Source organism: Bacillus rossius, chromosome 2, assembly GCF_032445375.1.
Source record: "Bacillus rossius redtenbacheri isolate Brsri chromosome 2, Brsri_v3, whole genome shotgun sequence".
Taxonomy (NCBI): domain Eukaryota; kingdom Metazoa; phylum Arthropoda; class Insecta; order Phasmatodea; family Bacillidae; genus Bacillus; species Bacillus rossius.
Genome location: NC_086331.1, coordinates 67,949,530 through 67,977,461, shown reverse-complemented (window position 1 = coordinate 67,977,461; position 27,932 = coordinate 67,949,530). Strand labels below are relative to the sequence as shown.

The 27,932-nt window shown below is 36.7% G+C and overlaps 1 protein-coding gene across 3 annotated transcripts in view; it reads left to right on the top strand.

Annotated features, from left to right (window-relative positions):
- LOC134529347 (synaptojanin-1) overlaps positions 1 to 27,932 on the top strand; it is a 214,961-nt gene that overhangs the window by 55,156 nt on the left and 131,873 nt on the right. For all 3 annotated transcript variants that reach the window (XM_063363310.1, XM_063363309.1, XM_063363311.1), the window contains 2 exons: positions 11,534 to 11,678; positions 21,449 to 21,622. In XM_063363310.1, coding sequence (XP_063219380.1) covers positions 11,534 to 11,678; positions 21,449 to 21,622 — 319 coding nt within the window. The remainder of the gene's footprint in view (positions 1 to 11,533; positions 11,679 to 21,448; positions 21,623 to 27,932) is intronic.

Genomic DNA, 27,932 nt, shown 5'->3' with positions numbered 1-27,932 from the left:
ACAATATAACTAAGTACTAAAATTTGGTTGAGTTGCGTTTCTAAATTATTGTTTCAGCAAAAAATAAAGAATGGATGTTTACTTCAGTTTGTTTCTAGTTTAATGTTGTTTATTGAAGTATATTGATTGCAGTAGATATTTTTAGTATGAATAGAAGTTTGCACAAATATATTTGAGATGTAATGGTATGAAAATACAATTATATAACAATAAATTAAATAAAACAAATATTTCTTATTTTATTTTGTCGAACTGCTACCAGCTCAGTAGTAATTAAATGTTCAGCAGTGTACACATGTAAATAAAAAATAAATTGTTATATTTATTGATTATAACATAAATACCAATCACAAAATAGAAGAAATAGCCAGTTAAGAAATATTTTATTTGTTTCTTAAAGAGTTAAATGTTTAAGAATCGTTTTGATGTATTGGCTATTAGTTAATTTCCTGTTGTTTACTTCCATACTACAGCAATATCTCTAGAGTATGGATTTACATTTTATCACAATCTAACAACCACTTCTCTGAATTAAAAACTGCTACTTATTGCTATCTTGTATCTATAATGGGAAGGGAAAATCACAGTAATGGCCACCAGCTTTGCCTTTATGAATCGTATTTAGTTTTCCATTTCAAAATTATCTAGCCAAGACATTAGTCCTTTCACACTGCCCTTTTTTGCATATGAAAATGAATTCATAGGAAATATATTCCAGTTTCATAATACCATCTTAACTTGTAGAATAAAGTGTAGCATTTGCATGTTATTCAGTGCATGCTGTGGATATTGAAATCTATTTGCAAAACACATTTCAGTATATTATTTTGTAGGACAGGAAAAATTTGCAGAGTAATTTTTTAATAGGTTAAAATTTAAGTGCTTCTGCTATTGGCTCACAGTGTATCTGGAGGACTATGGGCCAGTGAGAAATCGTAACCCAAGAAGTATTGAAAAAGAGGCTACCGATTTTAGATGTCTCGCTCATCAACAGCCAATGAAAAGGTGACTTTTACCTGGAGTATATGTAAATGTGGAGAGTATCCTAGAGGCCATTAAACCCAAATTTTCCAGTTGTGATCCATTGGGCAGCTTGACGCCCTTATTGTTTATAAATTCACTAATTAAACTTAGTGTAGATTTGATAAGTCATGTAACATTTAAAAACATTATGTGTGTTATGTATACGTAGGGACCCCAAAATTTTGTGAACTGCATAATTGGCGAAGCAACACAAAATTGGCCTTTTGTCAAAGTTTTTCGCGAAATTTCAACATTTTTGATGAAACATGAAGTTTGGCGCTAAATACACCTTTTTTCATAAGATGATTGACACCATTTCTGAAAATGTCACGCTGTTGGTTATAATATAGGAAACAAATTACAGTGGCATAGTATTTGGATATCTCGAATCTGGTATTTTTTATTTATGAATGCCTGAAATGCAAAACTTTGGCCTTTAACCATGCTCTTTGTGTGTGTTTATTATATCTTTGGTTATTTGTTTAAAAGTGTGTTTGATGGCTTTGTTTACAAGGGAAACTACTACATGTTTTATATTATACCAGGTTTTATGTTACTTTTCTTTATTTTTTGATGCAATACAAAATAATTTTTTTTTAAGTTGAGAACAATTTTGTTTACCCAAAACTTCTGAACAAATATGAAAAATAATTTGCAAATAACCTTTCCTCTCATTTGTTTACTTTGACTTTTTTGTAATTTTTAGTTTAGGCCAAGAAATAATTGCAATGTGTTACGTACGTTTAGCTATTCCTTTTTTTTACATTTACTTAATTTGTTAATACATCTAGAAAGGTACACATTGTGTAGGTTATGCCAAATGTTGGGAGTTGTTTTTTAACACTTATCCTGTGTCAGTGAGTTAACAGTAAGATATTTTAGTTGTTGTTAGAATTTTATGAAAGTTATGGAGATGATCAGGTGTATATTTAATCTGTAACTCTGAAGAAGACCCTCTTTTTTGAACAAAAATAATAAATCTGCTTTTTATTTATTTCATAACATTTTTCAAACATTCTTTAAAGAAAATGTGCTCTGATACTTAAAAAAGTTTATCATTTTAATGAGTAATTAGGTTTGGTTAGTTAAATTCAGAATTAAAAATAGTGTAGAGGGTTGTTTATGTTAGGTTAGCAACATACAAAATATTTTAAATAGTGTGGCTGGTTGATTAGGTTTGGTTAGCCACATTAAACATACTAAAAAGATCATTATGAATTACCAATTTAAAATATAACTAGGTAAATTAACCAACCATCCTTACTGTTTTAAAATATTTTTAATATAGCAAAGCTAGCCTTTGTTCACACTATTTGACAGAATTTTTTATGTAATAACTTAACCAACCGTTCACACTCTGTCATTGTACTTTTAATGTACCTAACCCAACAACTTGTTAAACCAGTTAAATTACTTTAAGTATCAAAACGGAGAATGATTAGACAAAAGGAAGTAGAAGAAATCATTTTAAATTCTTTTTTAGAAAGTAGGCTTTTTTCTTCATAATTGCCAAATGTTCTTAAGTTTCAATCCACAATGTATATAAAACAATTTTTAAGGGAATAAAAGGCAAAAATGAACATTTGATACTGAATTTTAGATGTAACGTAAAAAATTTTCACGTATTTTTTCCATAGTTTTACGTTTCAGTACCAACTTTTTATACTGCTTTTACCTATTTTAACACCGCTTTTGATCAATTTTATTAACTGTTTTTCGGGTCTCTATGTATACATCACATTAAAAAACATACAAAATTAGACAAAATGATTGTAAAATGACATTTTCAGTTGTGATAAAAGGAAATAATTTTAAGTAGGCCTGAGCGAATATCAGTTTTTTAGTTCGAATCAAATATGATACAAATATTAAATTATTCTCTAATACAAATACTGAATTCGAATAGTAAGAATTAGAATCCCAGTAAAATCTTTTTCAACGTATAACAAATACATATTGAAAGAAAAAGCAAATGTGTAGTGTAGTGGGTTCTAGGAAATTATATGAATAATACTAAAGTGGAAGGTTGGTTAGGTTAAGTCAGCTACACTTACTAGAGATAAAATTTGTTTGAAATATTCAAATTTTGAAAGGAAAATATAAATAATTATTTTTCACGGTAATCAAAATCGAATCTGCAAAAAAAAATATTTTAATGAACAGTGTAAAGTTAATATAAAAGGCAATTGCAGTATGTGTGAAGTAACTTAAAAAGGAAGGGTTGTAAAATAATGTACAGTGAGCAGTTGTAATCTATAGTTAAATTTCATGTAGGTCTAAAAAATTTAAAAATTTTTTGTTTGAATTTTTCACTACCTATGTGAAGATAAATCATTATTTATATTAGCATATATGAACATTTATAAATTTTATTGTTTAGCTTTGTTTCAACTAAAGTGAAGGAACACAGTAGCTGCTTAGAATGTTCCTCTCTTTTTCTGTCTAGAGTATGTTTGCTTTGTAAGTTCACTGCGTATTATCTTTTGTCTTCACCACCCTCTGATCTGAAAACTGTCAACTTTAACACCTGTGCAGTGTTTTGATTTTAAGGACTCGTATTTATTCTTAAAATTATGCTGTCAGTTCTAATATATTTTTCAATACCTGCCGGACTCTCTTCTCTGAAAAAAAAACTTTAGCTGATATTATGCTATATTAAGTCTTTTCAAAATTTACGTTGCCAGATGTAGAAAAAAAACTCCCTATAAATAACCCTAAAACATCACTAATATCCTATGGAAATTTTGTCCCTGCCCGACAAGAAAATCTCCTATGATCCCAAAATTTTTCCAGACTTTCGAGAGCCCACACACCCGTATTTGTAAACGACTGATATTTGTATATTTTTTTTAAGGGTTAGTATTCAAAATTAAACTATACATTACAGGGTGGCCAGCGACCGGGAAAACCGGGAAAAGTCAGGGAATTCCAGGAAACCTGGAAAAGTCATGGAAAAGTCAGGGAATTTTTTTAGCTGTCAGGGAAATTTTTTGTAGGTGATTCAGTCTGCGTTTATGTACTTTTATGAAAAATGTCATGTGTTTAGCGATTCAAAATCTTTTCTAAACCTAAATCTTCATTCCAGATTTGAAAAGCACGTGTGTATTTATTAAATGTATCGTGATGTTCAACTAGTAACACGTCAGACTACGTCTTCGAGAGCAATCGAACTTTTCGTAATCGATTGTAATGCGTGACTGCGAGATATTGAGATTGGTACCCAATGCAGTCGAAAATATCGTAATCAAATGGAAAATGCGCAACTGCGAGAAACGTGACCGTCGCTATGCACTTATTCGTTATTGACTTCTTGGTTATGTAATACGTTGTTAATGTGATTGATATGCGAAATTGCGAATGCCGATTGAAGTGGAAAGTCGCCGCAGTGTTTTTTTTATCACGTAAGTATTCTCCACATTTGAATGTGTTTCTACACAGATTTTGTGGTTAGGCTGTACCCCAAAATGGCGGTTTGCTAGTTTCGTTTTTGTGTTCGGTATTTTAAAAATCAAACACTAGGCGCTTGGTATTATCATTTCTCTGACACTTCATGTTAACTGCTGTCTAACTCAGTAAGGTTTTTCGGTAAATGCTGAAAGTTTGATAGTGAATATGAGAGAAGAATCATTTACCACGTTTCCATGTCGGGTTTAAAACGTTTCGGGTATCCAATTTAGTTTGTGTACGATACCCGTTTCCATGCAATAATTTAGAGCTGTAGCAAACCGTATGTATTCGTTACTGAGTAACAGGTGCGGCATCTAGTAACGAGTAACGAAACGTTACACACGAATGCATTTCGTTACTCGCATCTTTCGTATGTTTTACGCATGCGCGCGCTTATTCGTTACAAAGAACGATGTTTGTTTATTAATAAAAGTATAATTTGGAAATTCGTCGTCCAAGTTTTTTACTGTTTATTAAAGGTATTGTGTGTGTAGACAAAGTTTTAGATTCGAACAGAAACAACGTAAGAAAGTATTTTTTACAAATTATAAATATGTATGTTTTTGTATTTTATTATCGCGTATTTTCACGTTTTATGTTCTTATCTTAAAAGATATATTATAATAAAGCCGCTCTAATGAGATTTAATTGTTTCTTGGTTAACAAAAGCTGTTAATTATCAAATATATTTAATTGTTTATATTCGATTTATTTTTATTTACGCGACGTCATACTGTACGCGTACGAAATACGACTCGATTCGTTGCTGTTACATAACATAGCATGTGCCATGTTATGCGGTATCAGAAGTAACGAGTAACGATACGAAAGTAACGAGTACTATTTGTTATAGTAACGAATACATACGGGTACACATTTTTTCGTTACTTTTACACCTCTACAATAATTAGATCCAGTTAAAAACGACTTCGATTCGCTTGATATATTTGCTTGTTATAAGGGTGGCGACATTGAAATTTATGTTGGCTCACATGAAATAAATAAAGACGTAAGTAAATAAACACAAACAGGTGATTTGTCATTCTACTACGTCGGAAATACTTTCCGTACGAAAATAGAATGGATAAGCAAAACTAACACTTCTGTTGTCCACACATTCCTACTAACACTCGTCGTTTTTAAACAACAACACACTTTAAAGTGTTATAAACAACTGCCATTGGTAATAAATGCTGTGCGTATTTGCTTTCTATCCGTTTCCAATACGTTAACCGTTTCCATGCCATTTTTCCCTCTGCTCAATCCCATTCCACCCTACAATTTTGGTGTATCGACCTTGAAACTCATAACGTTTTGGAACCCGTTTCCATGGACGTTTTCGAATCGGTAAGTGTTCTTAAAATGTTTTGAACCCGACATAGAAACGTGGTAATTGATTGCAAGGAGAGTCGTGTATGATGCTGTCACCAACGTTGGAGGTTTGAACAAGTTAACCATCACCAATCCTCTGATTCATTCTGTAAAAGATGCCCATGCTCGGTACAAAGAAGCGAATGAAAAGAAACAGGAAGCAGAATATGCGTTATCAAAGGAAATGTTGAAGAAGAGGAAAGCTGCCGCTCTGGTAAAAGAGCTCGAGGCAAAAAAAAAGCTGCACTTATGTTAAATGCACAGAGGGAAATTGAATTAATTGAGAAATAAATTTTGTCTTTGAATTAGTGATATGTTGTTGTTCGCAGCTACAAAAGAAAACAAGTGTGTATACATCTATGTTTCAAGTTTTTTCATATAGTAGTTTCTTTACAATTTAGGATGGCTGTGTGGGAAACTTATGGCTAACAAACATGAGAAGTGAGATCTTGGATAGTTTTCAGTAATTATACCTGTGTCTTCAGCATTTTTATTTATTTATTAATAATACCAACTTTATTCAGATTTAGAACATTGTGCTTGTCATTTTGTTGAACATCACATCAACAGGCATGCTATCTTCAAATGTGTGATCAAATGTTTAAACTACTTAATAAACACACTATTAAAGTGCAATTTATTTTATGTGAACTGCTGTGAAGAGTTTGAAGCCGCCAGGGTGAATAATCATATTTTTGTCAATTTTTCCATTGAATAAATTTATTACATGTTGCTTATTACTCACATATAATTTAAATTTTTCAGTAATTCTGTGTTAGCATAGTTGCCACATTGTTATTTTTGTATCTTTGCTGAGAAATTAATGCATTTTAAGTAGCTGCATTGATAGGCCTACACTATATCGTGTAAAAATTTTGTATTTTATAGTGGTCAGGGAATTTTCTTTAAGACCTGGAAAAGTCAGGGAAAAGTCAGGGAATTTTTTTATACTGACTTGCTGGCCACCCTGATTTAATATTCAAAAATTTTAATATTCGAACAGGCCTAGTTAAAATATGAATTATAAAAATTATAACTTAAGTAAGAAAGTTCAAGGTATTTGTATGATGAACAAAAGATTTTTGTTTGATAAAGCCAGTAAAATATAAATTTCATGTTGGATATAGCCAGAATCTGATTTTGGCCCCATGAAACCATATGCTCAGCACATATGAAGTTTTATAAAATTTTCTCATTGAGTACATCAAACACTGTGCATTAAAAAAAAAAAACATGTGTACATTGTATACAATTATTGCATCACCAGATTTTAAAAAAAAGTTAAAATTGTATACGCAAAGAATGAAACTACATAAGGTCGATTAGAATAATCCCGCCCCTCAATGTAAATATGTTCGATTTATGCGGTTTTGAAGTAATGACGCCAATAATTTAAGGCATGATTTCAATTAGAGCAGTCATGGATTTGAAGTAGCACAGTCATAAATTCGAAGTATTGCATTTTTCTTTTACGTAAATTTTTATTTTCGTGCTCGCACAATGGCAATGGCACTTGCGTAGCATTAAATACAATGTAATGAGTTAATAATATGACAAATTAACAAACAATATTTTGCTCCCGACTGCCCAACCAACATTTATATTACATCATCCCGCATGCCAGCAGCATTTTCTCTGGAGAGAAATGCCAGAAGCTTTCAGGGCTAGTTAACCTTGTGCCTACTACGATGTGCTAGTGGCAAATCATGGTAGTCATGCATTTAGTAATCCACAGTGTCATATATAATGTTAAGTTTATGCTTTTTAAATCTTATTTGAACTTAAATATTTCTCCTATATTAATAACATTATTATTTTGTTACTCAGAAATGTTTTTAGTGCTTACTTAGGAATGTTATACCCAAGCCCTGTTATGTAAACAATGCACTATATGAATTTTTTATTTAAATTTAGGTTGTTTAGTCTAAAAATGTTATTCAACATTTATTTAAATGTACTTTAAATGTATTTAGGCATATATTTGTACTGTAAATTAATTTTAATGGGAGTAGGGTCTTATTAAAATGGTAGTCAACAAGTACACTTAACTGATTGGAAAACAAATTATATTGATTAACACACACTTTTATGGAAAAAAAGTATATCTATAGCGTAGTTATGATAGTGCTCTGTTTTCCTGGAACACATTAGGATGTTACTTTGTACTGTTTTGAAAACCAATGCCATTAATAATAATACTGTGCAACTTAAAACTTAATTTTCACACAATATAAACTGCTATAATTGTTATTTTTCCTTTTTGTTCAGGGTGAAATAAAATTTTGTATGCTTTTGAGTAATGTCAATAAAAAATTTTTTTTGCTTTACATATTGTCGACTGACATATATCACAGACCACGTGTATTGGGAAGGAATCAGCCATTGTCTATTATGAGAATCAACCTTGTTTTCCTGGAGTGATTTTTGTAAAACAAGGAGAACTGAGAACATGATGACCGGACCGGGATTTAAACCTGAATACTCTGTAATGAGTCCAGCATCTTACCACTACACGTCGTCCGGGAATCCACCCATGTGGAAAGTGGGTTGAAAATTTCCAGGGTGCCATGTTGTCAGCAATCCGCGATCACTATCTTTGTGAAGCAATGAGTTTATCATGAGAGCAGAGCTTCTTGTGGGAAAGTGGACCTATTACTTATTAGGGCTTTACTCTGCTACTCGTACTCGGGTCTTGCTCTATATCAACCTTAGAAATTAATCCACTGGCTCCTCCATCCCAAATCATGGTGAGAGTGTTGCCGCTCAACACTACTATTGTCATTTAAAATTTTTCTTTCAAGCTTTCTTTTTGGTAAAATTTCATTCTAGTGCCCTTTGGTATTTATGTATAGGTATTTATTTATATTGTAGCACAAAAACAATGATAACAAGAGACAGGATTATATTTAACATAAAAAGCTTGAATTATGCATGCAAATATGAATGAAAAATGCTTTAAATATGCATGAAATATGCATGAAAAGTGTCAAAATATCCAACATTAAATAATAAAAAAAAATATAGTATTTTTTTTTTACTTAAAAATCACATATAATTAGTAAGATATTGACAGTAAATTAACAATTATTTAACATTTTGTATTCTTGTAGATGTTAGCAATCAGGTACTGTTTCAAATATTTGTTACTAAAAGTGTGCCTTCCATCATTCAAAATATATTTATAAGTGGAAAAAGACTGTTCCACATCCACTGAGGTAACTAGGTGGTATTTGAATTTGGGTGCTGTGTTAGCACTTATGTTTCTGGCAAAAGTTCACCCGTCCCATTAATAAAACTATCAATTCGACACAAAGATTCAAAGCCTGGGTTTTTGCTGAAAATGTTTTCAAACTTCACTTTAAGTTTACACTGGAACACATCTGGCAATGTGAAGTTCATTTAACAGATTTTATTCATTAACTGAATTGATTGAAACCTTGAGTTTCAAGCTTTTTAATACTCGCAGGTATAAGGGAAAAGTATGTGCTAATAACTATGTGTTTTTTAATACCAGAATCATTAAATGCTTCCTTAGACTGGCAAATTGTCAAAGCCTCTGCACTGTCAAAGTCATTTAGCATACTTTTAATGTCCTCGTAATGTTTGTTGCAAAACAGTACAGCTTCGATCCATGCACCCCATCGAGTTACGACTGGTTCAGGAGGTAAAGGGATATTAGGCAGTTTTTCTTTATAAGCCTTAATGCGAGTAGGTGCCTTAAGAAAAACTTTTTTTTTTGTTGACGAAATCAGTTTGTTTACATTTCCAAACATGGATCGTACCTCTTCAGCAAGTCTGTGTACTCCCATCAGCAAAGCACATCACATGAATCAAATCGGGATAAAATACTTGAAGGGCTTTGGCTGCCTTGATCATATAGGGAGCAGCACCTGAGGGGAAATATAAACACTCTTTCATCTGCAGAAGCTTCTGGAAATTTTTTTTTAATACTCTCATTCACAAATCTGGCGATTGTTGAATGATTTGTTTTTTTCAAGTTCTTTGCTGGCCACCAGATAGGAAGCAGAATGAACCGACAATTAAATTCGCAATGTAGCGGCCACAACTATTGGTAGTTTCATCAGCTGAAATCCAAATAATGCTATCCTGGATTTCATTGCGTATTTCTTCCACATGTAGGTAAATTGTTGGTTTGTAATGTTTACGCAAAGTTGATTCATCTGGTATGTTTTGATTCAAGCAATATTTTCACAGAAAATTTTTTCATGTAGAATTTGTAAGTTTATGAAGAGGAATATTAATGCAAGCAATGCTTCACATAAATCCATATTAAATAGGTTTTTTTGTTTGCCTTCTGAAGTAGAATTACTGCTACTTGCCGCTGTTATAAGTTGTTGTTTTAGGCCTTTCTTTTGTAATCCTGCGACATGAAGACTTGTCTTGACATGCTGGTCAATTCAAAATTTTTGTTTTGCACACGGAATATTTTTCTTGCAAACTCAACAATATAAAACACTTCCGTGTATGTAAATATTTTAGGATAGTCGGCTATCCATGAAAAAGTACTTTTTTTTTTTCGGGTGGCATGATACACTTTAAACTTTGCACAAACAAATAAAACACTTCACAAATGCAATGATAGCACGTCAACAATAACATGCATAATTTAATTGCCTAGTGATAGTGGTGTATGGTTATATTTCAAACTGTGAACAGTTGAACTAACGAAAACAAACCCCAGAGGTTTGTATTCTGAAAATAATTGACTGGCACAACTAACCTCAAGTAATATTATCCTACCAAAACAATAGATGGGCGGCTGCTAAGTGCGCTAGAAGGATTGTGCGGCTAATCGATATGGCCAGCTACAACGTAAGATTTCATTTGTTCATTTTCAATCATCTACCAAGAAATATTGATAATATACGGAAAATATGCATCATCACAAGATTTTAGGTAAAATATGCAATAACCAATGAAAATGGGCTAAATATGCAAATGCATATAATCCAGTCTCTAATGGTAACAATGTTTTAACTAAAATTATGTTATGAATTTTTGTTGGTTTAAAAATATTATTAGGTTTAATTTAAAATGAGTAGTCATTTCTGTGATTTCAAAACTTAAAAAATTAAATTAAAAATCAGGGTGAACAAAAGCTAAATCCCATAGTTAACATAAGGAAACTATCTATGGAAGTAATTTCATGCACACAGTTCATAAAATATTAAGATAATTGGTTGATATTATCTCTTTTTTTTTTTGGCAAATTTTTTCCCATTAAGATACATTGTCTACGTGGGATAGTGTTTAGGAGGAAGTGGCCGCTCAGGCTGCATCTTCTAATAGGCCAGCCATCAAGCAGCACAGAAAATTTGGCTAGCTGGCGGTCGCTTTGACGTGTGGGATGAGGGACGAAAAGCAAGCCAGCACAATTGGAAACACTGTCGCTCGAGCAGGTTTGTAGCCAGCAGAGGGTGGGAGCTTTTAGAGACCTGCTTATCCTCAGAGACTGAACCCACACTCTCTTCCTGCCTGAAAGCTTGCCCACAACTGACTGCCTTCTACGACCATCCCGGTTTATGTACAAACCAGCACACATCATTTTCACTGATGATTTTTTGGAGGTGAACCACCCCTTAAGCACTTGAAGCAATGAAAGACTGTGTTCATTAATGTAGCTGTGAGATTGTGTTGCTACATAATTAAGCTTTTACATATTTGTTGACAGGTTCAATGTTAGAGGCTGCAATGATGATGGACATGTTGCTAATTTTGTTGAGACAGAACAAGCAATACATTTGGATAAAGATGTAACATCTTATATTCAAACACGTGGGTCAGTGCCATTATTTTGGGAGCAACCAGGAGTCCAGGTAAATATTCTGAAGCTTTAATGCAAAATGATGTTGCAAAATATTATTTATTTAGGAAAATAAAATTGGTTATAAAAGTTATTATACTTTTTTATATTTAGTCAAACCTTTTTAATAACAATGTTTTAAATAATTTTTAGTAATTTTTTGGCTAGTGGTTTTTTTTAAAATGATGTTGACGTGCTATGTGCCACACACGTCTATAATCTTGAAGATGTCAGCCCGAGATGGATGCGATAGCCAGCGCCACCCGCCCGCAGTCGTGTTGCCCGGCCGCAGTGGTATTGCCCGTTGCCAGGGTGACAACGCTCACATCTCTTGTTGCCCAGGGCCAAGACAAGCGCCAGCAAAGCTATCCAAGCCTTTCCGACTGGCCGCTACCCTCCCTGCCTACCCCCTCTCCCGCCAGGTCAACCGAGTGCCCACCGCACTACTGCGAGCTGGAGTACCAGGAAACGGCCGGTGATTCCTGGAAATTCCTCCCTTCTTGATGTAATGCCCAGGCCCTCAGGAGGGATATATAAGGCTGGCCCTTGACCAGGCAAGTCAGTCAGTGCCCTGGAGGCACCACTGGCAGCCGAGCATAGTTCACCGCGCCTCCTCAGCAGCCGAGTTTGCTCACCTTGCTGATCTCTCTCTCCAGCTTCAAGAGTTGTTATGATGGTCTTGCCGGACGACGAGAGTGCCGCCCACCTGAGTCGTGACCTGAGTGTCTGACCCACGCCTGTACATGTCAAATTAGTGTGAGAGAGTCGCCAGTCAAGTTCAGGACCGGCCTATCTACAGGCCGTAGAGTAGGGAGAGTCAACCAGTTCTAGGCCAAGTTGTAAGGAGAGGCTGTTGCCCCTACTTGTGTATATTCGCAATAAATCTATACACAGAGACCTCGTGCGCATAATTTCGGCCCCTAAGCATCCACGGGGAAACCGCCACCATCTTCAGCATCACTTGCACTTTCTTCAGAAAGTTCAGACCACCAGCCATCTCTACAGCACCCAGATGCCCGTGAGTAAAGACAGAGGCTGGGGAAGGAAGTCTCCCTCCTCCCCAGTCATTTAGTTGTCTGTGCACCGACTCATGAAACCCAGTAGGCAGACATTTTGATAAGTTCTTAAGTGTAAGGCACTTAAAAAGAAGAGTACACAAAGCATCTTGCGACTATCAGTGGCACCCACGTGGGGCATATTTGATGACACATCAGTAGACAGCCACCCACTGTCCCCCCCCCCCCCCTCCCCCCGAGATAAATATAATTTTGCAGAAAATTAACAGCTATTTCTGAGATTGCCCAAAATTCAGTGATGCCCAAAATACAATAATATGAAATTAACCATGGCTAACGACCTTGCTCAGGGAAGTAGCAGGAACCAATCTCAGACTATGGAAGCCTCCCAGAACTGCCTTACACCCAAATGCACAGGCAAACGGTTCTACTAACTGGAGTGCAACACCTGTTCAAAGCAGTTCCATGGGAGTGGTTTAGGATGGACAGATGAAGCCTACGACAGGGAGGGAATGGAGTTGTTATGCTGACTGCAGGCTGCAAGCAAAGAATTGTGCTTTCTTCTCATGTGATGGCTATGGTAATGAACAAGTAATTTGTGGAAATTATACTCGCGCATATAACATGGTGTGTCTTGGGTGGCGAGAAGAGGCGATAGGCATTGAGGGTTTGAGTATAAATGTGTTCTATGTAGGATGCAATCACCACCAATTCTGAGGGCCAACCTTCTGCCACCTAATATCCCAGCTGGATGGCCACATGAAGACCCCGCAGATTTCATGAATCAATGAGTGTGTTAACTTATAGACTCGGAAATTCTTGATGGTCACTGGCTCCAACATGGCTGATTCCAGCTAAGAAGGAGTGCTACCACATGGTGGAGCACATACAGAGACTTTATATCGACAGGGACGAGATGAGAGCACCGCTCACATCCAAGTACACGAGAACAGAATTAATGGCAGATTTGATCTGCTAGTTCTACAGCAAGCAACAAGCCCCACAGTAGGAAGCTGAAATCTTTATTCATCAGAAAATGCAAATATACCGGCGGCTATATCCGGAACAGCCCCAAGAGAAGGGTATCCCCAATGTAATAGAGCTGCTCCAGCCAAGCACATGCTAGTTTGTACACGCACCCTCAGTCAAGGATGTAATGGAATTAGTGGAGAAAGCACGGGCCGTAGAAAGGGACAGCCAGGAACACTGAGCATGTCACTGAGGATAAGCTGCCACTGGAACAAAGGAGTGAACTCCAACCAGTCACCTCCGAAGTTCTTTTAGTAGATCCAATCAAGGACGTACAAGTGGAAGGTAGTATCACTCTACCCTTTAGCACCAGGGCAGGAGTACACCCAACTACTTTTATCATTACGGACCAAATTGAAGAAAGAGTTATGCTCAGCTAGCCCTGACTACACAAGCAAGGGTGCATCTTATATTTCACTACCAAAAGGGCCCATTTTGGCTGTGCCAGTCAAATAACCTAGCATTGGTTTGAGCAGCACACAGCCTAAAGCTTACAAGAAATACCAGCTGAGGGCCTTAAGCACCAGTTAGACCCGTCCCAAGCCAAGCAACTGTTGCAGACCCTGAACCAGCATAGAGAAGTGTTTTTTTTGGGGAATAGGGCCCCTCCAACCGACCCCGACCACAGGACACAAATTCACTTAAACACAGGACAGCCCATATATGACCGGCCCAGGAAACCTTTCCCAGGGAAGAGGAGAATAATAAACCAACAAGTAGAGGAAATGAAGCAACAACGGATAGTGGAACTGGCTAACTCCTCATACAACGCCAGAGTCATTCTGACCCGTAAGCACAATGGAGAATTGCGGTTCCGTGTGGATTACGGACCCCTGAATGAACTGACTTACAGCGCGGCACCCGTAATAGTGGACATTGGCCATACTCTCCGGGAGCTGGGCGACGCATGCATCTTCTCCAGGCTTCTCAGGGCCAGATATTGGCAAATTCCAGTAGCCCCGGATCACTGCAAATACACCGCCTTTACCAGCCCAGACGGGGAAAACTTTCAGTTCCGGTTGATGCCATTTAGGCTAAAAAATGTACCCTGCACATTCCAGTGCCTGATGGCAAACAAAGTGCTGGCAGGGGACATAGTAACCTTTTGAATAGCATATATGGATGACATAAACGTGTTCTCTAGAACATAGGGGAACACTTAGGGCACCTCAACCGGGTACTAGAATGATTAGAGATGCATGTACCTCATATGTCGTATGGAGAAATGCGAGTTTAGGATGCCTTAGGTCCACTACCTGGGGCATGTCATCACTCCCGAGGGGAATCAACCCCAACCTGAAAAGATCCGCACCATCCAGGTGGCGGAAGCCCTGTGGACTTCCAAGCAACTAAAGAGTTTTTTGGGCATCTGCAGATGGTGGAGGGACTACATATAAAATATGGCGGAGGTCACAGGCCCACTGCTCTCACTCCTCCTCAAAGGTCAATTTTAGGTGCCCCCATCCTGCAGGGAATCCTTAATCTATCATATGCATAATCACGAGCAAGCAGGTCACCCAGGTATCCAGGAAACAATCGAGGCAATATCAGAGAAATACTGTGGGCATGTAATCACGAAACAAGTCAGGAAACATGTCAACCAGTGTGTGATTTGCACCCAAGCTAAGACGAATCCCACCTCTTAAGGCACCCATGTACCCAAGAAACCCAAGGCGGTTAGAGACACGATAGCCCTGGACCCAATGGGACCGTTTCCCTATACCAAATGGGGAAACAGTATCTCCTTGTAATTACAGATCTCTTTCCAAGATGGGTGGAGGGATTTCCCCTCCCAAAAGCCGAAGTGAAACACCTCATCTCAGTAATGGAGTAATGGAGGATGAAGTCTTTCCCAGATACAAATACCCAAGAAGGTTTCTCACGGATAATGTGATACCATTCACAGGGAAAATATGGGAAAGGGCTTGCATGAAATGGGAGGTGGAACAGTGGACAATCCTTACCTACCAACCACAGGCCAACCCCACTGAACACCGAAACCAAGAAATTAGAAAAGGGATCAGGGTCCGGATCAAGAACGATCACCCTCTTGGGACTGCCACATTCTCACTATCCTATTTACTCTGAGGAGGCGGAGAATTGAGGCCACTGGAATGACTCCTATTAAGCTACTGTTCGGAGAAAACTTCAACGCCTGGGAGAATGGAAACGGACTGAATACCCCTGGAATACGGTCCCCCAAAACATACCCTCCAGGAAAGATGGAAACAGGCACAAAGGAACGAAAAGGGTTACATCCAGAAGAAATACTCGCAGTCAGGGAAGAGCAGCTCCAGCGTGGTAGAAGGGGATCTGGTATGGGTACGGAGTCACCCCCTTAGTAAGAAAGGCAAGCAAATCTATGCGTCCTTCGTATCCATATTGGAGGGGCCAACAACCCTCCACTATCTGCAGTGCAACACAAGATGGGTAATAAGTGGAAACGGAAAGTTACTAAAAGTGCCATTAAGCCAAATCAGGAAGGTCATAAATCCAGATGTAAGTCAGGGCCTTAGTCACCCTTATAGAAGATGGCGAAGAAGACTTCTGGGGCTTTGACCCTGGATATCCTGCAGAGATGAGGATCCAGACCTGATCAGCCAGACTAACTACCAGAGACTCCAGGCCAACATTCTTGAAAGATCCACCTCTGACACCCCCTCAGATTACAACATGCCATGTCAGGGCATGGCCACCCTAACGCCATACAAACTGGCAACCCCGACTTGCCTACCACCATGGATCTGTCAAAGGCAGGCAAGATCGTCTGAACCCATGGAGATCCTCTTCCCCGGCCAACCAATCGTTAAGGATCTCCCAGCTCTGTCCAGCCCAGCAGCCAAGTAGAAGGTGGTGGAGCAGTCATCTCCACCAGCCAGGACACCAGCACACCCTTTTCAGCTATGCCCGTAGGACCACTAGACCCACCACTCTGATCAGACCACCCAAGTGGCCTATCTACCAAGGAGGCAGACCAAGTTTTGGCGAGAACGGTCACCACCATCCCAGCCACTGCTCCAGAGATGAGAGCAGCCATGGCGATCATGCAGGGTTGCCATCGTGGACCGGCCAGGGTGATACCGAATGAGTCGCTCCAGAAACACCAGCGATCACCAGTCATGAAAGTGCGTGGATGGCCATTTTTGAGGAGGAGGCAAGGCAGTGACTCTTGCAACCTCAGGGGCTTCAATAAGCTACCTGCCTAGATTAGGTGAGTCACTCTGATTCTGTGTGTGGGCCAGGATGATAATTTTGAATAAGCTAGGAACAAACAGACAATGCTCTCAAAGTTACACCAAATTGAACTCTTTAACTTATATAGTGTATAAAAATAAGAACTGAACAAGAGGTTCTGGGCATGAAAAATGTAAATAAGGGTACCAACCATGTAAATATTGTAATGTACAAATTCAACAGCCATCCCTAGGGATCAAAGTGTACATAAAGTATTAAGAGATTTGTGATAGACAAATAGTATGATTGCGAGTAATGGTCTAAGCTAGAGCCAGTTACATGGATAAGGAATCAACCCAAGATTAAATAATTGTATCCCTGGTAGGGCACACCATTTCTCCAGCACCCTGAGAGACATTAATTCATGAGGGGTCTCGTGCCTCCCACTGTAAAAATGGTGTATTCAGGGCTCTGGTTTCTGAGCTAGAAAGCAGTGTCTTACTTCATTTAGCTTTAAGGTTAAGTGTTATGATGTTTACTGTACAAACTAGCAGTTTGAAGCTTTGTTTCCCCTAGTCTTTTGGGGCACCTTTTGAATATGATGCCCTAGTCCCCCTCTAAATCATCTTTCAGATAGGATACCGTGTGTTCATCTCACCCATTCACACACAACCTGAGAGTCATTCCTGCCTTATCCATATCCCTCACTCCCAGAAGATAGAGCATAATGAAAGGTAACAAGGAGGAAGGATGGATGGACCACGCCGGAGACCAGGCCTCCACACGTGGGAAGTGGCTGCTGCCTTTTCAAGGAGGGAGAGTTTGACGTGCAGCGTTCCGCACACGTTTATAATCCCGAAGCTGTCAGTCCCTTCTTAAAAAGACGTGTGTGGGCTGCTGCAGATGGCCATGATAGCCAGCGCTGCCCGGCTGCAGTCGTGTTGCCCGTTGCCAGGGTGACCACGCGTGCATCTCTGGTTGCCCGGCGCTGAGCATCGGCGAAACTATCCGAGCCTTCTTGACCGGCCGCTACCCTCCCTGCCCAACCCCTCTCCCACCAGGTCAGCCGAGTACGCACGGCACTACTGCCGGCTGGAGTACCTGGAAGCGGCCGGTGATACCCGGAATTCCTCCCTTGGCCAGGCATGTCAGTCAGTGCCCGGGAGGAACCACTGGCAGCTGAGCCTAGCTCACCGCGTCTCCTCAGCAGTCGAGTTTGCTCACAGCGCTGATCTCTATCTTTAGCCTCAAGAGATGTTGTGCTGGTCGCGCCGGACGACGAGAGTGCCGCCCACCTGAGTCATGACCCGAGTGTCCGACCCACACCTGTACGTGTCAAATTAGTGAAAGAAGTCGCCAGTAGATGTCAGAGTGGAACGATAGTCAAGTTCAGGATCTGCCTATCTACAGGCTGTAGAGAAGGGAGAGTCATCTAGTTCTAGGCCAAGTTGTAAGGTGAGGCTGTCGCCCCTGCTCATAATTTTGGGGAGAAGGGGCATCCACGGGGAAACCACCACCATCTTCAGCATCACCTGCACTGTCTCCAGGAAGGTTCAGCTTACCAGCTATCTCTACAGGACCCAAACGCTTGTGATTAAAGACATTGGCAGATACCATTCTCATACAGAGGCAGGGAAAGGAAGTCTCCCTCCCCCCAAGTCAGTCAGGTGCCTGTGCACCAACCCATCAAACCTCTTAGGCAGACGTTTTGATAAGTTGTTAAGGGTACGGTGCATAGACAGAACAGTACACAAAGCATAAGGCTAAATAAAACCCAGGTACTTGAATTAAATTGTATTATTCTTAGAATTTTTTTAATTTATAGATAATGGCTTGACTTACAAATATTTTTTAGTTAGAAATTATATTTGTGTGGTATATTTTACTTGGAATCCTACCCAATCTCTTACCTAATCACTCCTATTGTCGTCATCATCATCATCATCTTTTAGTCAAAAAGGGATATAGTCACTGAGCTTGTTCAAGTTTGTGTATCCATGTTAGCTACTGTTTCCGAGTTGATAGAACTTAGCTAATGAAGTATTGCAGCTCTGTCCCTTCCAAGCTGTAGCCTGGTTAGTGAAATTCTTCCATGTGCAAAGAAAGGTGGGGGAAGTTAGCTATTACGAGAAAGAGCAATTTTTTTTTGTTTTGTTTTAACTCAGCATTTGATTTTAAATTGAAAAATTTAACTTTATGAAACACTATTGGTATTGATATGTGCATAAATAAAACAAATTTTAGTGGTTTTGGTATTTTTTTCTCAGTGTCAGTATGTGTGTGTGCAGTGTTAATTTTTTTAGCAATTTTGCTTTTTTTAAGGATATATCTACATAGTTGTTAGCATTTTACCTTGTCAACTTATTAAACACCAGCATATTTTTGACGTGACAACGTCTAATAAATCGATGAACGCTAGCTGCACGCACGAAAATGTGTCCCTTTAACGCACATTGTCCCACTACTGTGTGTCCCGTTACGCTCATTGTACGCTTGCGCCGCATCTATCTCTCTTCCACTCGATTGGAACATCCATTGATTTGACTTTTCAATCATGTTTTTGTCGTTTGAATTATTAATATTATGTAATTTAACGATCGTCCACCGATTTTCAGCACAATCGGTACGGTTATTTAAAAGTATTGTTGAATTTTAAAATGTGTTTTTGTACGAACAATGGTGTTTTACAGTTACACATAATAATTCAAATTACACCCGGGATCGTTTGCACAATGTTTTAAAAAATATTGTAACACATTATAAATAAGTTTTGTTTATTTGGGATGCGTATTTTTATAAAATCGTATTATCAAAACAAAATATTATTCCCCTACGGTGCTGTAATCTACGGTGACGGACGCAAACCGAAAGAATTGCTCTATCTATCCCCATCCGCGGCAACCAGACACTCGTTAATACATATTTTCCTTTGTTTATCGCGAGGGGCGTCATTATTAATGAATTATAAATAAAATTTTGTGCCCGGGGCCACAATTGCATATCATTTTGAGCACTGGAAGACATAGAAACGTAAAATATTCTCGACGAATTTTAATCTCTGCTCCAGCGTCTGGGTTGGAGATAAAAGCCAAAATTCTTTCTTAAACTTACTAATAATTATTTTATTAACTGCAAGGGACAAATTTTGTCGTTAAATGTGTAGTTGCGAAAAAGCATAAAACATTGTCGACAATCTTGAAGTTAAATAGCAAACATGTATAAAAGTTATAGTTAAAATAATCTCTTCGTTAAAGTAATAAACATATTTGAATTAATGAGTGCAAATAAAAGTAAATGTATCAATTAAATTGTAAATTTCCTTTCATTCCTTCTTTGTATCCATACAAAATAGTTATAATTCAATAAAAATTATTCAATTTTATTCATAAAAGTATGCAATCATTTCATCAATGTTTTGTTATGACATCACGTTAAACTATCGTCCGTAAACCGACTTTACATACAACCAATTTTTTTTTTTTTTAATATTCGATTTGACTTCTCCAGCAAATTTTTTAATAGAATGTGTACCCCCTCTTTTTTTTTTTTTTTTTGCAGGAGTGACTTGTAATCAGGAATTTCGTAAAACCAGATAATGAAATTAGCTATATTTATACAATTTTGGTGTTTGTTGGGAGAACTGCAGGCAAGCAGTTTGTACGTGATTAAAAATACACAATAACAAGCATGGGTTAGAGAATAGAAATATAAGCACATTGTTGTTTATTTTTACCATTTCATCTTCGTGGTGGTAAAATTGTATTTTAAACTAAGTAGCTTTACTGCATGAAGATTAATTTTACTAGTACAGTTAGTTAATGTATCTTCTTACTTACTTCTTTAAAGATTATCACTGTAAAATACTCACAAGCAACAAACATTTGTGAAAACTTTAATAAGGAATGATACTGTAACTTATATAGCGTGGTTTAATGCTGAAATTAATATTAAGGAGTTGATTGCACGCAAGCAAGTTGCTTGTCCAGTCAGTTATTGCCATTTTATCTTAAATGATGTTGATTATGTTACCCATAACCTCAAATTGATATTGATATTGGCAAAAATATTAAAAGAAATCTGAATCTCTACTAAATAGTTTACAAAAATAGAATGGCCCAAAGAATATTGTGTAACTGTTTTAAAACTTTGACTTGTTGATATAGATTTAATGGTGCGCAAAGTGGCTCTGTTTGGTTTTTACTGTGTATGAAACATGAATAATTTTAACATGTTTTTTTATTAGGATGTATTACACTATTTTTAGTTGTAAACACACAGAGCTATTTGGTGCAGTAGAAAGAAAGACATTGGACTAAATACTCTGACCTGGATCCATCCTCATTTTGGTTTTATGTGATTCCCAAAATCATTCAAGGCAAATTCTGGGATTGTTCCTTACAAGAGACCATGGCTGAATCCTTTTGTTATTTCTGAATTGGGTTGTTTAATATTTATCTCTAATGATCTTGTTGGGGAGACGTAAAGCCCAGCATACAAATAATAAAAATAGTTCGGAACATCCTGTAGTTGTGTGTGTATACCATTAATATTCTGTCTTTTGCAGGTTGGTTCTCACAAGGTCAAAATGTCCAGAGGGTTTGAAGCATCAGCACCAGCATTCAACCGGCACTTGATTTCGTGTAAAAAGCGCTATGGAAGCCAAGTAATCGTTAACTTACTTGGTTCAAGTTTAATTGGAAATAAAGAAGGAGAAGCAGTATTGAGTCAGTTGTTTCAGGTATGAATTTTGTTTTCTTAAATTTACATTAAATTATGCCTACAGTAGAAGCACTAAATAACAATCCACAATACGTTGCCTGTTACTCGGCCTCTGTAGAAGGCCCGGGAAGTACCTGACGGGCGCTACGAGCGTCGCGGTGCTGCTGTTGTCCGGGGGGGCACCAGGCTATTAGGACACTAGGCCGTTGGTGATGGGTCGTGGGTACTCTGCCCCCGCGTGCCCCGCCAGGTACGCGGCTTGAAATCTATCCGGAACTTCCCTACTTGGTTGTGAGGCCGCTCGGCCGTGTGGGGGACGGAGTGGTTCGGAATAATCGTAAGCGACACAGTTTATGTTAAATTGGCGTTTAATCCACCGACTTCTCCGGTGGTACGCATGGGTACGCTGTACTCCCTATTAGGGGTGTGCGGGAAAGGGTTTTTTTACTGCGGGAAAATTTCGGAAAAAATAAATTATTCCCGCGGGAAACGGGACGGGATCGGGAAAATTAAAAAAAAAAAAAAAGCAAATTTTTAATTCTAATATGAGAAGATGGCCATTTAAACGTTTCTTGCAAAGTTTGTTGTTTTTTTGCTACTTCATATAATTTAGCATCCTCAAATTCTTTTTTTATAGAGGGATGATTATTGAGATGTCTTAGTAATCCAGACGTGCTACCATGCTAGCATCTCAAAAAATTTTCACACGAGACACACTTTGCCAGGGATTTACTGTCTGTCAGACGTTCAAAATACTTCCAAACACTTTTAGGTTTACAAGTAACAAGCTGATCGGTTGCGACCTCCATTATTTGTAGGCTGCTAGTTTGTTTTAATATACGGCATCGAAAATAGGAAAAGATACTTTGCACAAGCCTTAATAACGTAACGTCAGCCGACAAAGCCCGCCAAACTAAACAGTAAACAACTATATTTTTCTCCCAAAGCAAAATCATAGATGTTTAGATACTCATGAGCAGTGGTGTAAAACTACGTGATTTCATATTTTTCAAAGTGCCAATACAGTTCTCTACATCGCCACTGCTATCAAGTAATGAGAACGGTTACGCTTCGTTATGTAACGCAAGTCTAGTATTTCTTATATCTTTGGCGAAAAGGTTGGATTGCGCATGTGTTTTGTTTGTGTCTAAGGAGACACAGTGGTTTTAGGTTAATTATTCGATGGTGATGGCAATAACGTTATATAACTGACTATTCACGTATCTTGCAAATTTATACCCTTGAAGAAATATATTTATGAACGCATACAATATTTAAGGTACTCCATGTACGTTTTTTATATTCCAATTAGATATGTGTAAACGATTATCATAATTCACTGCACACCACAGCTGTCGCTACGATCGGCATACGTTTAAAAGATGTTTTGCGTTTAAATAGTACGGAAACCCTTCAAAAATGTACGAATCCATAAAAAATATTGTTGTAAAAACAGTTTGAATCAATAGAAAACATTTTCACATGATTAGTAAACATTTGTAAATTTTTAAACAATTTCCCGAAAAATTCGGGAGTAATAAAATTCCCGCCCGGCATTTCGGGAAACATATTTTCCCGACTTTTTTCCCGAAGCGTCGGGATCCCGCACACCCCTACTCCCTATACATACACTACGCGGTGGCAGAACCGCTACAAAACCATGCGAATGCGCTATGCGGCGTCTGAGCCGTTGTACAGTTACATTAACACACGCTGATTACAGAACAAAACACAACACTACATAACATTGTGAATTTGCCGGGGCAGTCTCGCGGAGGCGTGTCACTAGTGCTCTGGAGACGGCCAGCACTGAAAGTTAACGGCGCCCGAGCCGCTCCACTGTTGGAGAATTCAGCGTGCCTGCGCTAGTGGTATTGTTCAGGTAGCAAGGGTCGGTCTTATCTCCGTCTCTGTTCTGCGTGGGACCTCTCTTTCTATGAGGCTTGGGCATTCCAGTGTATAATAATCTCCGGAGTCCCGAAACAGGAAGGGGGTGGGATGCCATATTGCCAAACGTAAACCTAGCAGTTAGAGACATTCTTGGAAGCGCGGTCACTCATCTCTGCCTTTCCGTTTGAAGACTACAGCTGCCTGAGTTTCCTCTTTTGCTGCTGGACAAGCCAGTGGCGTACAGTGTGAAGCGCAACAGCTCGTAGAAGAGTAATAAACATGAACTTAAGCAATAAAAAAAATGGTTTTACTCTTTAGTAAAATTAAATGTAATCATTTGGAAAAGCAGCAACATTTAAAGAATGCAAATTAAGAGCAAATCGCCAAGATTCGTTAATTTAATAAAAGGCCTTCGGTGAGATATTTTATTGGCCAACGATGCAAAAGAATTTTTAAAGATAATGAATTAATGTTATCTAACAAAATACTTTAGCCACGCAATTAGTTTGTCAATGAAATATGTTTTTGAAATGTTTCTTTGGTGACATGGTTCTTGAAAAGGGTTTAAGTTAGAATAAAGGCATATAGCGGTATTTTTTAAATAAAATTTATTTTAGAGTTTTCTGTACATAATTCTACAGCTGAAAGTGGTTATATGATTTGATTAATATACAGGCCTACCGATAAATCATGTGCATATGCTAAAATTATTGGTTTAAAATAAATTTTAAGAAAAATAGTTACAGGTAAGTAATATTTTTGTGATGGTAGACCATCGATTTACATTATCCACCGTTAAAAAAACCCTGCTCATAAATGCAGATAATGTAAATATATTTAGTAAATATCCAGTCAAGTTCGCAATGAGAGCGAAGAAGTACAGTTAAGTGCATTAACTTCTTATAAAAACGATAATATTTAAATTGCTTGATCCTGTAATTGCTTTATGTTTTGTTGAAGTTTGAAATATTTCCACATTTCTTTGCAATAGTTCTTGGACACGAGTCAGTAAATCAAGTATGTAAGTTTCGCCGTTGAGCAGAGTGATGCAAAACAAGATGAAGAAGATAGTAAGCAGGGATTTGAAATATGTTCAGCTAAGCCATAACACACAATTTTAAATTTATTTCTAAGTAACCACGCCAAAATACACAGAATGAGTCTCAACGCAAATATGTTGACGTTACAAAATAACTCCTGTTACATTGCGTGATTAAACACAAACTTAGCTATGGATATTCTACATGTGAAGGCCTACTACCTCTAATCTTCGGTTGGTGTCTAAAAATGTAATGTAAATGTAATGTATGCAAATAGTCCCCCATATAATTGTTGACTACTATGTATGGTTATTTAATGGTTATGTAAAGAACCGCCAGTTTCATTATGAATAAACGAAGGGTCAGAAATGAAAAATGCCATGTTTTCGTAACTGACTAAAGTGTGAAATATGGCATGGAATATATATATATATATATATATATATATATATATAAAATATGTTTTTATGAAAGTTTTTAAATCGCTTCGTGAAATAAGTTTTGTACTAAAATTAACCTTCTGCAAATTTTGCGAATCATTGTATGTACAAAAAAAAATCATATTAAACACTATACACATATGATTGATTTGCTCAGTACATCTCCAGCATTGATAAAACCAAGTTTAGAAATAAATCTTCATGAATGTATTTTTTATACATTAGGAAGCAGATAATGTTGAATTATTTTTTAAAATTATATTATCATATATAAGTTTTGCAAATTGTTTAACGGTCAGACGACCAGGTGCAACTAATTTTATAATTGAGGTTACCATGCATTAACTATCAAGCTATAGTCAACAAGGCAGAAAGTAATGTTCATCTGAAATTATAGAAACACTTTCAATTTGTATGAAGCATACTGATTCTAAAGATACATGGATAAATAAATTAGTGACTTGACAAATTGGTTCGCAACTAAATTAAATTATTATATATTTTCATAAATGATTTAATTATTCACTGCATCCCATAACAAGTAATAACAGATATCAAACATCAAATTGTTATATGGCACCATTTTTAATGATATTAAAATATAGCTCAGGTTATCTTTCGCTTCTGAATTCATAAGGCATGCTAAAAGTAATAAAAGAGTTTATTAGTAGATAATGCAGTGTTTTAGAGTCATATCCCATTCGAGGTTTATGGCTGTGTGCCAGTCAAATGAAACAACAAAAAAAAATCATGGTTACAATGCAAGAATTCATGGAAACAAACAAATTTATTTAAATAGTATAATGAGGCAAAAATGCCTTTTAATTGAATAGTAAAATACCCTTTTTTATGGAATGTACAAAATTATTAAAACACGTGATTATCATAGAATTCTTGATAATACCAAATTGGTAAATGTAATGAAGTGCGCCTGAACTTATACGAGTACATGTACACACATTTATGTACATACATCCTTTTAGATAACATTTTATGAACACAGGAACAATTCAAAAGATACTATTCGATTGAATAATTAACAAGACACTCTGATTCACGGTCATAATCATTTCTAATATCTCAAAATAAAAAGTATCACTGACTCTAATTTTTCATATAATAGTAAGTCCTATGATGAAAAATCTTTCAAATTATCTGCAGTAAATTGATCAAACGTTCACAGATAATCAAGGATTTTTATAAATTTGGCATGCTGCAATTCACTATGTATTGAGTAGTACATATTATGTGTAGAAATACATTTAATTAAATTCAAATTATACAAAGTAATTTCGGTTGAAAATTTTTAACGCACGACACAATAATATACAACTGATTCACAATATTTACAAATAACCAACATTCTGTGTAACTATATGATTGTGTGAAAATGGAAAACGCTGAAGCAGTAATTGGAAACTGGCAGAAACCTCAGTATACTTACATATTCGTGTGGAGCATAGCGAATACTACCACTTAAAAAGTCTTAAGCACACAACACTGTATATATGTTTTGTAAATAGCTTCGTGATTAATATTTTCCGGGATTCATATATGAGGCACTCAGAATACAAGTGATGTAAATCCATAAAAACTATATTGATTTAAATTAGTCAAAAAGTATTATGAACAAAATAAATTCTGCTGACATTTTGTGTAAACTATTGTCATCTAGAGGCACAGTAATTCAAATGTAGACTTGTTTCATAAGTCCTCTGAAAAAATAGCTTCCTAGCACCCATGTTCAACAAAAATACAGATTTGTTATTTTTTTAGACTTACACCACTTGTATTCTGAGCGCCTCATATGTCGAAGTGATGATTTTTTATTCATGTTTACACGAAACATTTCCTATCATTTGAGTGTGCTGTAAATCGATGCCAATGCAGCGGATTTCAGTTAAAATATATAGGTTATCTAATTTTTGTTACAGTTTGCCCAAAAATAGACTTAGTTTTAAAGGGAAAATTTGTTACCTACAACGGGTAATACTTGGAGGATGAGTGATTTGTATTTAATCCAATTTTATTACATTTTCGGTGCCATTAGTAAATAAGATGTAAATAAATATTCTTTTTTATTTTTTATTAATACAATGTTAGATTTCAGAGGTACCGCACCACAACGCCAAAATACCATGACGCCGAACATTCTCGTTGCAGATATGACACATATACTCACCAAAAATTATTAAACAATTTTTTTCTGCGGAATTCCGAATGTCATAACACGGAATCCTGAGCTAAACACAACACCAAATATTTAATTGTGGTGAGTTAAAGGTTCAGCGTTGTGGTCAGTAAGCCTACTAGTTATTGAAAAATTTAAAGAAGAACTATTGATAACACGCGTCATCGTTTTGTTTCCGAAATTATGTGTTAAGTTCAATTAACATTGTGTCTCGAAAATATTAATTTCAAAACTTTCAATGCCACTTTCATTAACAAACGTAGGTGGTCAAATCACGTGGCGATTAGCAATTTTGCATATACCTTGAAAAAATGGCAGCAGATTGAGAGAAACGCTTTTAACAACACCCCAAAATAATTAGTTTGAAAATTGTTTGTAGAGTTACAAAACATTGTTTCGTAAGAAATACAAAGTTATTCTTTGTAAAATTAAACTCTATATTATAAATATCAAGATAGTTACTAAAAAATAGAAAAATCAATGAATTGACGGATTGGAACCTAAGAACAATTTGTTCACCAGCAATGCTTCTAACCAAATCGTCTTGTTTAGAATTGTAAAATTAAATCTCTTGCATTTTTCTGTGTATGTCATAAAAATTTAAGTCGTGTTCTTTTAGAAATTATTCGTCAAAAAGTAATATAAATAAGTAATGTCAGGGTTATATTTAGAAATAAAGTAAGCTTTGCGAAACTTAATAGTGTTTTCTGGTGGGTATAATTCATTACTTTTATTTTAAGGATATATCATGTAACTTTACAAACTAAT